The 17,322-nt window shown below is 38.3% G+C and overlaps 2 protein-coding genes across 3 annotated transcripts in view; one reads left to right on the plus strand and one right to left on the minus strand.

The window, feature by feature from the left end:
* Positions 1 to 17,322, minus strand: part of UBAC2 (UBA domain containing 2) — a 190,267-nt gene that overhangs the window by 144,549 nt on the left and 28,396 nt on the right. Inside the window, exons 2-4 of one of the 2 annotated variants that reach the window (XM_075061512.1) lie at positions 13,936 to 14,063; positions 11,190 to 11,309; positions 10,473 to 10,579 (exon numbers count right to left, since the gene is read on the minus strand). In XM_075061512.1, coding sequence (XP_074917613.1) covers positions 10,473 to 10,579; positions 11,190 to 11,309; positions 13,936 to 14,063 — 355 coding nt within the window. The remainder of the gene's footprint in view (positions 1 to 10,472; positions 10,580 to 11,189; positions 11,310 to 13,935; positions 14,064 to 17,322) is intronic. The other variant, XM_075061513.1, reaches the window with a different exon arrangement.
* On the plus strand, positions 3,630 to 9,130 carry GPR18 (G protein-coupled receptor 18). Its single transcript, XM_032769601.2, has 2 exons — positions 3,630 to 3,773; positions 7,740 to 9,130. Exon 2 carries the CDS (start codon positions 7,768 to 7,770, stop codon positions 8,758 to 8,760), a length of 993 nt encoding a protein of 330 aa, XP_032625492.1. The 5' UTR covers positions 3,630 to 3,773; positions 7,740 to 7,767; the 3' UTR covers positions 8,761 to 9,130.

Consider the following 17,322-nt stretch of genomic DNA (forward strand, 5'->3'; position numbering starts at 1 on the left):
TCACTGCTCTCTGCAAGTTTTTACCTCTGATGGGTTTTGGTTTAAGCAGAGGCTGGGCGGGGGAGGAGGAGAGGATGTCTTTCATGAGTCAGGCTGGATACTGCACCCTGATTCCCCAAGAACACAGAGCTGACTGGTATCATTCCTTCCAGTGAGAATGACAGAATAAAGACACCCACAACAAGACCATATTCTTCCCTCCCAGTAATTTCACAATCACGATGACAAGTGAAACAAGACTGAGTGGGGACCTGATAAGTCTTCAAATATGTAAAAGGCTGTTTTAAGAAGACCGAGACCAACTGTTCTCCATGTCCACTGAAGGTAGAACAGAAAATAATAGGCTTAATCTGCAGCAAGGGATATTGAGGTTAAATATTAGGAAAAACTTTCTAACTATAAGGATGGATAAGTACTAGAATAGGCTTCCAACGGAGGTTGTGGAATCCCCATCATTGGATGTTTTTAAGAACAGGTTGAACAAACATTTGTCAGGAAAGGTCTAGGTATACCTAGTAGAACCTCAAAGCAGAGGCTGGACTTGATGCCTTGCATTTCTATGATTCCATGAAACACACAATAATGGGAATTTATTTTAATAGGACCTGGAAGTAGGGGTAGGCAGCCAAAGGATGTGCTTCTTCTCTTCTTGTTGACAAGACTGTGGACCAAAAGAAGGAACCAAAACCACATAATTCCCACAACAGAAGCAGAACCTCTGGGGGCTAAAACATAGCCATCAACCTTCTCACTCTTACCACACCACCACATTTAGGATATGTCTTCACTGCAAAGTTAACCTGGAAGATTGGCAACCTGATCTGAGAACCCACACTGACTTAGCCCAGGTCTGAACAGCCACACCGCAAGCCATTCCAAAGTAACTGTGTCTTCACTGGTGCTGCACTCTCCTAGGGCTCACTAGGGTTTCTGGGAGCATATCCCATGGTGCCTGGTGCTGCAGTAAACTGAGCCACTCTGATTTTTTCCCCACAGAACTGTGGGAGAATTAGTCTGTCCTTCTGAGTACATGCAGGGAATTAAGAGAAGGCATTAGAGAACTATCAGCACTTAAGTCATTTTGCCTACATCCTCACTACAAAGTGGGCTGGTTACCAGTCTAAATTATAGCAGTACCTGGATTTTAGTTCCTCTCCCAGGATAGGGCAGGAAACCGAGCTGAAAGCACCACTAAATCTCAGGTTAGAGCAGGGGTAGGCAACCTATGGCACATGTACCAGAGGTGGCACGCGAGCTGATTTTCACTGGCGCTCACACTGCCTGGGTTCTCGCCACCTGTCCGGGTGGCTCTGCATTTTAATTTAATTTTAGATGAAGCTTCTTAAACATTTTAAAAATCTTATTTACTTTACATACAATAATAGTTCAATTATATATTATAGACTTATAGAAAGAGACCTTCTAAAAACAGTAAAATGTATTACTGACACGTGAAACCTTAAATTAGAGTGAATAAATGAAGACTTGGCATACCACTTCTGAAAGGTTGCCGAACCCTGCGTTAGAGGCTTGTGTGCGTCAACAGGACCCAGGTTAGAGAAAACGCCCAGACATAGCTAACATAGGAAACCTGAGCCAAGATGTCAGTCACTACCCTCCAACAAAGTCACTATCACAAGAGATGCCAATTAAATCCCATCCCTTTAACCTTCTCTTGGCACTGTAGCACAGAGGAAGAAGATAACCTGAGACAAGGTCTCTACACCCTTCACTGGTAGTCTAATGAGACAACTACATGGCATCTTCAACTTCATCTCCTGTTCACCAGGAGAGAAAGCAAGGCCAGCCATTTTCCTCTAACATGAACAGCAACACCAGAGAGCTCACTGCACAGCATCCCTCCCATCACACAACTAAACATACAGCTGTTTTCCATCCAGAGCCTGAATTAATTCTGTACTTGTTTTGCTAAGAAGTACATTCATTTTCTATTTGTTTATATGATGTACTGTATGTTATTTCTCAAGTAATAAAGTTTCCTTTCGGGGAGAAGGAGGAGGAGCTCGGCACCCTGGATACTCTCTTCCATGAGTTCTGCATAGCATCTATAGCAGCATAATGAATGCCAGAGACCAAGAAAAAGCATTTCAGGGAACTTTCACTCAGTCTGAAGATATCACACAGGTGATTCACTCCACTGTAAGTGAACTCTGGTGTTTTAACATTGTTGGACTACGACACCAATCGCCACCACCTTGCAACCGTTAAAACACATTAGTTTCTTAAGATGTTTAACCTTTTAGGATTAAGCAGTGTCTTAAAAGATACAATTTTATGAGCAATCACCACAAAGTCGTTTTTGAACAAAAGCTGCAGCATCCTGGGAAGCTGGGATGAGTTAGGTGTCTGGGGTGTTGGACTGGCTAGAGTTTAATGCTTGTTTCATTTGGAATAACTTTGAAATTATCACATGCGTAGCTCAAAATGAGTTCCTCTGAACTAGTTCCATACTAAATGGTTAAAGATATCTCACTCTCTGACTATACAACCATGCACACTGATGTGAGTGATGTAAATACCTATCCACTAAATTCAGATTGAGGCCAACAACCCCGTTTTCATAGAGAAGTGACAGGATTCTAGGTCGCTAATAAAACACAGTGGCGCAAATTAGGATTTTCATTCTACTTCACTAAGGCCCAAATCCTGCAGGTCTGGCTTGATCCTTACTTCTGAGAAACTTCCACTGACCTTATTGAGAGATTTGCTAGAATAAAGACTGAGTAAGAACTACAGAATTTTTCACTATACGATGAATGTCACTGTAATACATACAATAACTGCCAAATATCTAAATATATACAAAAAAATTCCAAACAAACAGATTTTATCTGGACCTGATAAAGTAGTATAATTAACATGGGACATACTAAAGGGCTCATAACATGACATTTTAAATTTGATTAAATAAAAAAAAAAAAAAACACACACACACACACACAAAAAAACAAAAAAACCAGATGTCAGTTCTCTGGGAATACTGATGTTTCCCTTCATGTGTCTTTTATTTAAAAAAAATTGATCCCCAAGTGTAAGAATAGTTTATGGTGGTTTTCTGGTAAGCACTCAGAAGATGGATATTTAGTATTATTTTAGAAAGCTATTAAGGTATTAAAGCACAATTACTTTGCCAACAAGAAAATATAGACATAGATACACAATGAGGAATGCATACAAATGATTCAAGATTTCTATTTCAAATGTAATGAGTTTCTTTCATTTTCAGGCTGACTACCAGTTCAAAACAATGCAAGTACAATGGGGATTTCCACAAGAGGAGATTATGGTCTGTGCAAAATGTTAAAACTTATTTATCAGAAACTTCCTTTTAACCAAAACTTAGTTATTTTCCTCATGCAAATAATATATTCAATAAACATTATCCAAATATTTTTGACATTCCCAGAACACTTCAGCCAAAGTGTTATATATTCTCTACAAAGAAACTGATTTTGAAGACAGAAATATTATAAAAGCATACCTGCTGAAAAATGTTAGAATTCTGTCAGCCGACAAACCTGACAAGTTAAAGGACATGATCTGTCTACATACAAATTAACAAAAATATTTAAAATACATATAAACCAATACGAGAACCCAGAGCTGGTTTCATTACGTCATCATTTCCTGACTATGCAGGAGCGTTTCTATTTTAGTAAGTTGAAGCTGTACAGACAGAAGCAAGTCTAAACCTTCTGCAGATCTGAGGGTACAAAACAAGCATCACTGAAGTAACTTTATAGTGCATAAAGGTAAGTAATGTTTGATCAATTATTTTCATGTTGAGCATAAAAGTAATTTAGATGTCAATATTTATTATTAAGATTAACATCCTTCTTTAAAAATACAAATTATTCTACAACTAATATAAGGAAGCTTAATTCCACTCCTAATAAGGACTTTAAATAACAGCTGCATTGTATGACTGTAAATTCAAGCAAACAGATTTTGTTTAAACACATGCAGTCACATACATAAGACATTTGCTCAGTATTTTAAAAATTAATTGAACCCTTCCCATATGTAATACCATCAACATTGATTTTTACTTAAGTAGTTTATATAGTAAAATGATTTGTGTATATTGAATGGGCAAATACGCTGGACCTTGCTGATTACCATAAATACACCCAAACTACTGAAGATCTATGCGGACATTTGATGGAGGCAGAGAGATGGTAACAAAAGAAAATGTATATGTCAACAACCCCAAAACTGAGCAATCGTTCCAAAAGTAGTTTAGCTCTTTATAAAAAAAAAAAAAAACACAAGTGTACTAGGTCTCAGTCAAAATCAGGAAGAACCAATTCTGCCTTTCTCCTGAAAGTCCCATAAACAGCATTCAGGCGAGCTTATGATCTTTACCAGTTGTTCAGATACCACCCACAATTTAAATATATATATAAATAAAATGAATGACAATACCTGTATGGATCAGCAACAGGAAAATCTTTTCACAATACCCTAAAAACCTCTACTAATCATTAAAGTGTATCAATTGGACATTTGAAAACCAGTGCCCCCTTTAAGACCTTTTGATAAATCCACTTATTCAATTTAAACAGCTAAATATTCCCATCACTAAATCTAGTAACGAGGATGAAATTCTCAGCTCAGATGCACACAATGAAGATCTACATATGCTGCTCTCTCATTGGTATTAATGGGTATCCATGCACGCAGCAATGGCTTGATTTCAGTCATAGTTGCATTTATTTATACATCAAAGCTCCCCCTCCCCCCCATCCCCAATATACCTAGATATTTTTTACCTGTGAAGCATCTACATGCCAGAGTCCTGAAACCCGTTTTAAACCAAATAAGCTTGGGAATTAGGTCTTCAACAACAATTAAAAAAACCCCAAACCCTCATTGTTACAATATGTTCCCTTATTTACATGTCTGAGAATGGCACATCTAATAAACTGACTAGACTCTACAAATAAGCTACAGGCCACAAGCAACATGGAGTCTGGATGAGCAGATTTATGCATATACTACTATTGTACACTGCAATCATATTTATAAAATTGGTTTAGGAGCTCAGAAGTAATACATTATATCACAAGCATTTAATCACTACAGAGAGAAATCTAAAACCCATGAAGAGAAAGAAGGAATGAAAAGTTTGAGGATACATACTGTTTAAAACAATATTCTCTAGGTAGAAAAACGACTGTATTGGATATGGTGACAAATGTAACTGTTGCTGGGAGTGTTTTTGTTTGTTTGTGTGTTTGTTTTTTGGGGGGGTGTCAGTTTCCAAACATGTTTGTATATTTCCCATAATACTGATTCATATGTATACTTATGGTATTTTATTAACAAAATTCGTTATACTTTTTTTTTTTTTTAAACTTCTTAGGAAAAAATATGAAAACATGATCAAAATTGAATTGATTGTTCAATAAGATTTCATCACTATGCTGCACATTAACAGAATCCCACTTTTGGGATGTGTCCCATCCCTCCTTTGATGTGCCTCAATATCTTTTAAAAATATTACTTCTAATTTGACTTATCCCCTCGGCTGACCACTTCAGAGTATTTCTGAAACTCCCTCCAAATCTCCTTCCCTGTCACTATAATACACTACATAATTTTTCCGTTCCAAGTGTAATAGTCCATTTTACTTTATTGCCCTTACACTAACATTTTCATGACTAAATCCTCCTCAGAGAATCAGCAGAATTTTGTATGAATGAGAAAACTTCATTGAGACCAAGAGTATAGGATTAGACGCTTATGACAAAGAGGCTATACTAATGAAATAAACTACAGTTCCATTATAGAGAACAACAAAAAGTAGGAGAGAGAAAACCTCACGTTTCAAGACAGAAGTTAACCCTAACTGACAGAGATTAGGAAGAAATTTTCCATATAGACAGGTCATGCCATTATTGTTCAACACAGGAGTACTCTCCTCAAAAGCATCTGCAACTGGCCATTTTCAGCCAGAATACTGGACTAAACAAACCACGTCTAATCTGGAAGCTCTGTATTAGTAAGTAAAGTAGATGGCAGACATTACAGTGAAAAGATAAAAAAATACAGAGAGTAACAGTGAACTAAATTACTCTTTAAATGCTTTCTTCCCTTACAAGCCTAAAATGGAAAATGTCCTTTGGTCATTTACAAGCCTAAAATGTACACACACACACACACACACACACACACACACACACACACAAACAGGTATTGGGGAGGAATAAAGTAGCTGTGATCCCACTCCCCCCGCCCCCACTCCAAAGTGCCAGGAGGCTGGGTCAATGGCCAAGTAATAGAGAACCCACCACACACAAAGCAGCCAGGAGGCTGCAGGAACACTAGAATACATTCTTCTTTCCTTTCAGGAACTACGAAGCTGGGGGAGGGCTACAATAGCACAGGCACACTGGCAACCACCAAGAGGCTAAGGAAGTCAAATAGTAAACCACTGCACCAAAGTAGGGTGAAGAAAGAAAGCTTCTTGTTCTCTTTCAGCAGCTGAGGTAGCAGGATGAAACTTCAGTTTTCAAAACACTTATGACAAAGAGGCTGATACAAAAGATGCCGACCCTTTGCCCAGCAGCTTCTCACAAGGACACTGTCGTGAAATTTGTGTGGTTCATTCTCCATTGTGAATTTTTGTATTAAAATAGAAGTTATAAATGTAGTCCTCTCACTAGTATGTACACCTCTACCTCGATATAATGCTGTCCTTTCGAGCCAAAATATCTTACCGTGTTATAGATGAAACCGTGTTATATTGAGCTTGCTTTGATCCACCAGAGTGCGCAGTCCCGCCCCCCCAGAGCACTGTTTTACCGTGCTATATCTGAATTTGTATTATATCAGGTGGCATTATATCGAGGCAGTGGTGTATCGGGCAAAAAAATTTCAAACCCTGGGTATGGATACTATACTTAGAGTCTAAGTAGGTATTAAGATACCTTTTTCTTCTTTTCATGACTTTCATATGCAACACTGTACATATGTTCTTTTGGGAACAGTTTGTACCTAAGATTCACAACTGATATTTCCTTGTGTATAGGAACTACACTAAATTTCATGTTTATTTATTCTTTTTATTACTCAGTTTTAGTTATTTTTAAAACAAATATACTGTCAAGGAGAATATTCTTTAGAAAAGGCTACTTACAAAACTTAAGGATAAGTAGAAGAGTTGTGTTTAATTTGCAACTATTTAAAACAGCAAACTTCGGATACTGTAAGCTCATGAGTGCAGGAACTGTCTTTTTGTTCTGTGTTTGTACAGTGCTTAGCACAGTGGGTCTGCTCGCTGGCTGGGGACTGCTAGATGCTACAATACTACAAACAAATTAAAGGCCAAACATAACTACATTCAGCAATCCCTGACTTCACATTTTCTCATTATATTTAGGAAATCCTTTTACAAGACACATTTTTATTTAGTTATTTAAAAAAACACAACTATAATTATATTTTAATTATAAAGTAACACATCACTCTCTACAAGTTTGATACTATATGTAATCTCTTTGGGGTAGACATTATGTCAATAGACAAAGTAAGCCTAGCACGTTTTGGGACTTACAAGAATGTCTTTTTATTTCTTGACTGCAATTATTTTTAAATGTGTTTTAAAAATAATTGTGGTCAAGAAATAAGAACTACTTGTTTTGCTTCTATACAAATTTCCAACTCTAATTTTGATTGTAATTTCATTTCTCATTATTTACTTCATTTGTTTTTAGGGATCATGTTTTAAGAGGAGAAAAAAAAATGAATAAATACAATCAAAGTCAAAACATTATGCCAGGAAACTTGCACCCAGAAGAGTACAGGATTGCATCACTTGTCTTTTATAGTTTTATATTCATAATTGGATTGCTAGTGAACATAACTGCACTATGGGTCTTCAGCTGCACCACCAAGAAAAGAACAACTATAACAGTCTATATGATGAATGTCGCATTACTTGACTTAATTTTTATATTTTCCGTACCTTTTCGGATAACCTACTATGCAAAAGAAGCTTGGCCATTTGGAGATATATTCTGTCGGATTCTTGGTGCTTTCACTGTGTTTTATCCAAGCATTGCCCTGTGGCTGCTTGCTGTTATAAGTGTTGATAGATATATGGCCATAGTCCAGCCCAAACACGTCAAAGAACTTAGGAATACAAAGAAAGCTCTGCTAGCTTGCATTGGTATCTGGATAATGACCCTTGCATCAACATCCCCTTTGCTATTTTTATATTCGGATCCAGATAAAGCGTCAAATTTTACTACCTGCATGAAGATGCTGGATATCATCCATCTAAAGGAAGTCAATATGTTAAATTTTTCTCGTTTGATTTTTTTTTTCTTGATTCCCCTGTTTATCATGATTGGATGCTATCTAGTCATTATTTACCATTTTGTCCATGGCAGGACTTCCAAACTGAAACCCAAAGCTAAGGAAAGATCCATAAAAATTATAGTTACTCTGATTGTGCAAGTGCTTGTCTGCTTTGTGCCCTTCCACATTTGTTTTGCCTTCCTGATGCTGCAGGATGAAGACCAGAGTTACAATCCATGGGCAGCCTTTACCACCTTTCTCATGAATCTCAGTACATGCTTAGATGTTATTCTGTACTATATTGTTTCTAAACAATTTCAGGCTAGAGTCATCAGTGTCATGCTTTATCGCAACTATCTTAGAAGCGTGCGCAGGAAGAGTTTTCGATCTGGGAGTTTAAGGTCACTAAGTAATATAAACAGTGAAATGATATAAACAAAATTAGAAGATACTTATAATGGAGCCAAGTGACTTTCACTGAAGTTTGACATTTCAACTTGGTTGTATTCAAGAATACTCTGGAGTTGGCAATATTAGGACACATTAGATCTGTGGTAGCATAATTGTGGGACAAGTGGAATACCAAAAAGACTTAAAATATTAATGGTTCATCAATGTGTTTTACATTTTTCACAGTAAATCCAGGAGAACTAAGATATGCATGATCTACCATCTGGGTGAAGCAGGCAAATAAATATATTGTCCATGATGTACTGTCTCTCAAGCAAATGTAAATATTTCTAGGTGTAAAAACAGTCAATGTCCATGCTAGTGTATATACAATTTAAATAAAGCACATACAGAATTTCAGTGTGACCACTAGTTAACATATCTGCTTATATATGATGTATTAAGATTTTATATTTCCATGCCAGATAGTATATGAAATCAAAGTATCTATTATATTCATAAGTTCAGCTTTTTCCAGAATAAAAACATGAACTGAAGAGAAAGTTTAACTGATATTTACATTTGGTTTACATAAAATCTCTTATGTAGCAGTATTTTGACACCCTAAAATTAATGAAATTCTGTAATCATAAATAAAAAGTACACTGAATAGTAGAAGAGATAAATTTTCAAATTGTTAATTATTTCCTGTAAGTGTAATATACAACATTACTCATATCTGGAATACCCCAAAGCGTAAACAGATAGTATATCCTTTGTTCCTGAATAACGGATTTAGTTTATACAAACAGTATGTCCCACCTCTAATCTTTCCAAATACTGACATACTACAAGACTCTTATAATAGCTAACCTTAGAAAGTCTAACAAAAACACATTATTTAAGAAGGCTAACTACAGTATAACTTTCCACATGCTTATGAGAATGTTTAATGTCTTTTCCATCAGATATATTAAGGATCAGAAACCGAAAGCCCTTACATTTGACATTAGAAAACAATGACTATAAAATCTTTTCTTAATACCAAAGATCATGCAGTATATGGAAACCCCTGACTATGTGAGGTTGACCACACTAAAGCATAAACCTAAATGCAAATACTCAGTTAGCCATCTAGTTTTCTGTGTTCTTTCTATTATGCAAATCTCAAAAGCAGCTTATTTGAAACTGAGCTCCTGAAGAATCTTAACCTTTAAATACTTCACTCTTCAAATATGAAATGCAATACATATAGACATACTGTCCTATAAGAGTTTTGAAATGTGAACTAATGGAGTACCTTCCAGTATGAAATGCATAGTTTTGCATATTTTAAAAAGTGAGTTACAGTAACATTAGTTTTGTGCTTTCAGCAGCATAGTTAGCACTTAAAAGAATGTGAAATCAAAACAAATATTCAGGAACACTGTACTGGGTAAAGCTTAAAAGATGCCAGCACTGCAAGGTAACTCCTTTCAAGTTACTCCAAGACAGAGAAAAAAACAATGTTGTGAAATTGGAAGTTATCATAAAGTGGAAGTGTAATACTAAAAATATTTCAACTCTACTACAGGTCATATTTGGAAAATAGTGTTATACAAATGAATATTCATACCAAGAACATTTACACTTTTATGTAAAAAAGGATATACTGCATTTGAAGGGTTACATTAGTAGGTCATTTTACTCAAATCTGTGCTAAGTAATCCCCTGAAATCGTATCTAAGACAAAGCCAAGCTCATTAAGAACTACTTACAATCCAGAAGGCAAACTGCTGATGGTGATGCCAAATGCATATTGCACAACTTCTACAAAGAGAAGATCAAACAAAGCTGACAGCATCCAGCAGCCCAATAAAAAGGACTGAAAAGGAACAAACAAAACAGATAGATCCCAAACTTCAATTAATTAATTTCACTGGAGCTAGTTAATTCTATAAGATTAAACATATGGACCACATAAAGCTCTAATGTTTAAAGTTGAAAAAGTCTATTTTATAGTTCAATTAAGCTAAGTTTATTTCCTTGGACATTATAGTACGATTTTACAACACAAGTTTACCAGACCAGTCTCTCTCATCTTAAAGAACTATAAAGAATTGGATTGTTCAATAAAATTCACTTTCATGGACCACATAAAACTTGCTGTAGCCTACCAACATTTTTTCTTAGCTTGAGCTATTACTTATTAAATGAAAAAAAGCTAAAAATGTTCTTTGGTTATTCAATTGTGATTTATGGGTAAAAATACCAATTAAAAATACATTTTGATTAATGGAAATAAAATCTCAATTAAGAATAAACCTTAATATAATATTTAAAAATCAAACATGCCATTTAAAAAAATTGATTAGCATACATGGTATGAAACAAAGTATCTATCCAAAAAGACTAAACAATATAAATATCTGACAATATTGCCAGAGGATTTAGCAATCATTTTAAGTATTGAAAATGATAGAAGTGACACTTACTGAAAATTTTCGGCTGCCATATCTTCTTTCAAATATCCTGAAGTTATAAATGAGCAAGCTACTGCAGAATGTATCTTTCAGATCAAGACATACTGTTCTTCCAAATACAAGTCTCCAAATCTAGAATATAGAAGCACCAAGATATTTAATTCTCTCCCATCCTTCACAGAAATTCTTCAGGGAATTTGTGTTTAGGTTTAACATAATACAAAAGAGGAGAAATGATTACAGTGGTCCACATATGTCTGTAATCATTTTTCTAAAGTGATTAGTAGATATTAGAAAGTTAGTTTAGAAAAGAAAATCTTACTTGGAAATGTTTTATTTTTTTAAACAATCTTACCATTCAAATCAAATCAACTCATCTTCAATAGTTCATATTTACAAATACTAATATACTGTGCTTTCCACAGATACTTGCATATAGCAGTGCTGATAAGAAGATGGTTCCTTTCCACAGGGAACTGCTACCATTAACCATTTTTCAGCAGCATAAAGAAAATAAAGTGATTTTAGGACTCCCTTTATGATGAACTACAAAGCAAAAGTTAAAATACAGGTCTGCCCTTACCATTTCTTTATAATGTAAAGAACTTTTTCTTTATTCTGCTTATTCTTATATTTGAACTATCAGAAACATCAGGTCCTCTTTTTACGTAGGACCTTAACGAGATACTTGGAAGACCTGAATAGTTACATGAAGCCGTAATCTGAGCTGCTGGGATGAAGCGCTCCCTCCCCACAACTGAATACACAGAGGCCATGTCTATAATTCAGGGACTATAGCAGCATATCTATGGCATAGCATAAATGCAACCAACAGCGATGGAAGAGGGGTTTCCATTGCTGTAGAAACTTTACCTCCCCAAGTTCTTTCATCAACCTAGTTGCATTTAAAGTAAGAGTTATGTTGGTATAGCTATGGCTATGTGGATTTTTCTAACCCTTGACTGCTGTAGCTATGTCCAGGGCCAGGGCAAGGAAGTTTCAGGTCCTAGGCGAAACTTCCACCTTGCGCCCCCCAGCCCTGCAGCAGCTCCCCGCACGCCCCTCCGCCCTGAGGTGCCTCCCTCCCACGGCAGCCCCCCCCCCCCGCAGCAGCTTCCCCTCCTGCTTGAGGCACTCCCCCCGTGGCAGCTCCCCACCCCTGGCCAGGAGCCGTGCAGTACTCCCACCCCAGATCACTTGTCTGCCGTCACTCATCCGAGCACGCTGCCCCGCTCATAATTCTTCTCCAGTTGTGGGTAGGCATAACAGACTATTGGCGCCGCAACCTGAGGATGGGGAGAATTTAGAGCGGGGCAGACACGGACGGAGATACGAGGGAAGCAGAGGGAGGAGTCCCTTGGCTAGCTCCCCTTTCTCTTTCACACTAGTCCCTTGAAGCACATCCATTTAGGGCACAGGCAAACACACACCATGAGTACCAATGAAAGAACCTGTGCGCTACCTCTCCTCTATACTCCAGACTAACACTCTGCATTCTGTGCGTTCTCCCCAGTCACGCCACCTGCTCACAACTTATCCTTACCAGCCTATTATAGGTGCTAAACAGAACTGACATTGGTCCTCACGCAAGCTGGTGCGAACAGAGGAAGAAATGCGAATTAAGCACGATTCTACGCGGTTGGAACCACTTTTGGGCTGGCCCGGCGGCACGCTGGAACCAGGGGATCCTGCTGGTTCTGCATGCCAGTGAGCTCATTCACGATTCCCTCTCTCCCAGCGCAGTGGCGCTGAATGACTTTAAAAAATGTTTGGAAAGGACGCGCGCTTTTTGAACCCTGAAATTTGGTGCCCTAGGCAACCGCCTAGTTGCCTAAATTGGTAACCGGCCCCTGGACATGTCAACCCTAAATTTAGAAGTGCAGACAGGTCTGAAAACAGCAATGGCATAAGGATATTTATAAGCTTATTTTCTGGAATGAACACTACAAAATTATTCCTATTCACATCAAAAGATCATATACTACAAAATGTGTTTGGCCATGTCTATACTAGCGAGCTTACAGGTGCACAGATGTACCAATGCAGCTGTGCTGCTGTAAGATCTCTCGTGTACCTGGTCTATGCTGACAGAAGAGAGCTCTCCCATTGACATAATAAAACCCTCTCAGCAAGCAGCAGTAGCTAGGTTGGCGGGAGATGCTCTCCTGGCAACATAGTGCTGTTCACACTACCCTTTATGCCAGCAAAAATTATGTTGCTGGGGAGGGAGGGAGGAGTTCACACCCGAGCGACACACGTTTTGCCGACATAAGTGGCAGCGTTAGACATGGCTCAAGTTATAGAAGGCTCACACTTCTCCTCTCTTGAAAGACAGAAGATGAAACAACATCAGGGTCCCAGCAGAAGGAAATGAGAGCTACTCTGATGGTTTGTTTTAGCAGAAGTGAAAAAAATCTCTCATGGAGGGTGATATGGCCTAAATGGGAGTAGTGATGGTAACAGATTGGTGATTTAAGGGTTTGCCTACATAGGAAGTTAGCACAGCAAACTAACTAACTAGCCAGGACACCCTTACTCTGAACTAAAGTGCCTTTGGGCAGTTTAGCTAAACAACTGTGCTTTAATTTCACACCCTGCCTTATTATGAACTAACTTCCCAAGTAAACAAGCCCAGAGTCTGAGACAATGGGGGTGGGGGGGGAGAAAACTACAGCAGAAATACACTGGGGAGTCAAGGAAGATAGAGTTAATATTTAGAAATCCCCTCCCCCTTCTACATAAATGAATTAAAATTTACCTGAAAATCCTCTCTTACAGCTTGTAGGTTATACGTGAAGAACTTCTGATAATGTTGGAAGAGTAGAGTCAATAGAACCGACAGGGCACTTGGGACTAATAAAAGACTCTTTGACAGAGGTGCTTTATCTTTAAAAAAAAAGAAAGAAAGAAAAGAACAAAAACCTCAGAGGGAGAGACCTCAGATTTAAAAAGCAACTTAATAAAACAAGTGAAAGGAGGCTGAAATAGCACTGGAATCAACATGGAAATTCATAAGATGCCACAATAACCTATAATGACAAATGCTGATGGGAAAAGTTACATAAGGGAGACAGAAAGATTGCATTAGTTCAAACAAAAGGCCTGCTGATATAATTCAAGGACTGTGTTAAGATCATGCTTAGACAAAAAACGTGGAACAGGAAATAAATGAACCAAAACTGGTTTGTCAGAAACTAGACCTAAACGATGGCCAACATAATGCGGGGAAGGGCTATTCCACCCATCATTCCTTTATGGGGTTATTAAAGAAAGAGACTTTGGGAGAAAATTTGGCTACTGGAGCAAGTTTCACCATCATGGTTACCACCCTGGCCCTTCTTAATTCTGGTCCTGAAAGATGTTCTGACTGGACTCAGACCAGAAAGAAGGACCACAGTGATACCGTCCCCTCTACCAGCTCCAGCTCCACCCCAAACACCATGTGGGATGTGCAAGTTTCTCTCTTTTCCATACTCCATGTATCCTTCTCCTTCCCCATCTAATTTATTTTCTTTCCTCTCTCTCTCCTTTTGTCTTCTGATTAATAAGAATCTAGCTTAGCTGCCTAACACTGTATATTCCAAAAGCCTATGGCCAGAAGAGGCAGCTAAAAGCAATGTCCTAAATAGCTTGATGCTGGAGTGAGTTTGTCGTATCTCTGAATGGCTGAAAAGATCACGTCCTGTGCCTGTGTTTTTCCAGCAGTGAGGATGCAAGTGAAAGTCACCCCCAGACACAGAAGCTGCATTTTCTCTCCGCTGTTCTTTTCTCTCCCCTTTTGTGCATATTTGTCTTGATTTGTCTTCTAGGAAACGTGATTAGACTTTAACATCATCACCACCAATGAAAGGTCCAGCCCAGCTCTGCTAATTTTTTCTCTTTTCCTCCAAAGGATGTCTTTATTACCATCTTTAATACCATCCGAGAGACTGTCAAACAAGGTTTTTTTTCCCCCCTTCTAAATATTCTTGTCAGCTGAAGGAAAAGGGAACGAGACATGTTGTTAAAATGAAAGTCTTATTTAATACTTTACATGTCCAGTGCTTTAACTGTTTTTCCTTCTTTTCTGTATCTTTAATCAAGATTTCCAATGGTCTGTTTGCTATGGTACTAAGCAAGTTGAGGTTTCTGTATACCAAACCCCATACCTTCTTTAACACTGTTTAACCCTGGACAATGACAGGATCTTTGACTCTTTGGGCCTATATATTCCAATTACATTAATACTACAATAGTTACTTGCCACTTGTACTTTTACTAATCTCTCCCTGAATCAGTAATTCAAAGATTATTAAACCACTGTGCCAATGTGCCTACATCAATCCCATTCTATGTATTTATCTGCCTAAAAGCAATATGAAACACATCTTCCTATTCCACCATGCACAATCCACAGCAAGTAGGACAGACATTTTGTTGTTGTTTGAAGCAGACAGAGTGTTTTATTTTTTCACTTTACCATTGTTTACATAAATTATATAAAATATTTCATTCTAATAAAAAATCCCATTATAAATGCATTAAGAAGGGAATTGATACTATAATTACCCAAAAACATTGTAACACAGAGTTAAGGTTGCCCAGTAGTGCCTCATGCCTTTCTAGAATGAAGACCTTTTGAAAATTAGCAGAAGACTTAAAGTACCCCCACAATACAAACCTTTAATTCTGGCTACCATAAGCTGGCAATAGCCACTGGGTTAAATAAGGGTGATGCACAGGTTAAGCTACCAAGTGGTGGAAGCAACTGTGTTAAATTAAAAAGACAACAAAAGGTTGAAGGCAGTACAGATGAGAGTTCTTCAAAACATGGCAGGTGTAAAATGGAATGATTAAGACAAACCAACAAGTTAAAAGCACAGTAGGAGTGAAATCAGAGTGCAGGACTGGCTATAAATCTAAAAGATTATGATGCAGAGACTGCTGAAAACAACAGGTGATGGAATGTCAAAGAAAATAATGCAAACATAACCAAGATCAGTCTGACCTACTACACTGCAGGACATCAACCTGGCTGGGTTTAATGAAGGAACAAGTCATGGACAGGAATGAATGGCGATGTTGTACTACTCTGTATCTGCAAAGATGATCTGCGATGAAAGTCAGTGAGTGAGACAGCAAGAAAGCGCAGAGGTTCACAAGAGTAAAGGGACAATAAGATAAAGAAAGTCTGAGGTGGTTTGTGTGGAGTGGGCACAGTGTTTGAGTGTGGGCAGCTCCTGTCTGTTACCCCTGACCTAAACAAGTTTTGCTCAAGCAAAGAGTTGTTGTTCAACTTTATCCTACAGTGCTCACATGTTCCATTCTCTGGGTGTTCTGTAGCATCTCCAATAGTACATTGCTAATATGTGGAGTGTACTGTAACTTCATTTTTTGGTTTTCAGAGGTTTAAGCTTAGCCCTCTCCACATTCTGGAAGGACATGAGGTACCACTAGGCAACCTTAACTCTGTGTTAATGAACATTTGGGGCATTTCATTTTTTTCGTTTAAAAAAAAAAAAAAAAAAAAAAAAGGGTTTCTTAGCACCTTCTCACATACTACAGCCCAGCTCTTCCCCTCTTGCCTCTGCCTCCTCAGCAAGGATTACCCCACCCACAGAATGCAAAGGCTGCATGGCCATCTCTTCCGTGCCTTTGCATCATCTCGTCACCCATTTCTCTGTATGTCCACCACACACTAGTTCTTCCCCCTCAACCATCCTCCCCAGGAAGAGGCAAGCGACAGCACAGGGCGTGCAGGTTGAAGAGCTCTGGGGAGGATTCAAGAATGGCACAAGGACTAGCATGAAGTCAGTGGGGACATTTTTGGTGGGTAGGGGACAGACATGGAGAGGCGTGGATGTGAGGACTTTTGGGAGACAGAGGTGAACCTCAACTCCTCCTACTGCACAACTCGGACCCCCTTCTACTCACCCCAGATTCCACTGCTCTGACCCCTCACATATCATCTTCAACTGCTCAGACTCCCCCAGCACCTTGACTCCTCTAATATTCCCTTCATCAAGTCATTGATCGGACCATCCCCACTCCACTTAGAACCCTCCATACATGCACCAGCTCCACACTCCTACTTGACCTACTCATCCCTGGTAAATTTAGAGGGTTCATGGGGCTGTGAGGAGTGCATCTACCAGGTAGAGGCAGG

This window comes from Chelonoidis abingdonii, chromosome 1 (genome assembly GCF_003597395.2).
Source record: "Chelonoidis abingdonii isolate Lonesome George chromosome 1, CheloAbing_2.0, whole genome shotgun sequence".
In the NCBI taxonomy this organism is placed as follows: Eukaryota; Metazoa; Chordata; order Testudines; family Testudinidae; genus Chelonoidis; species Chelonoidis abingdonii.

Excerpts from the sequence above, each read along its gene's own strand:
- GPR18 (XM_032769601.2), top strand. The coding sequence starts at position 7,768 with ATGAATAAATACAATCAAAGTCAAAACATTATGCCAGGAAACTTGCAC.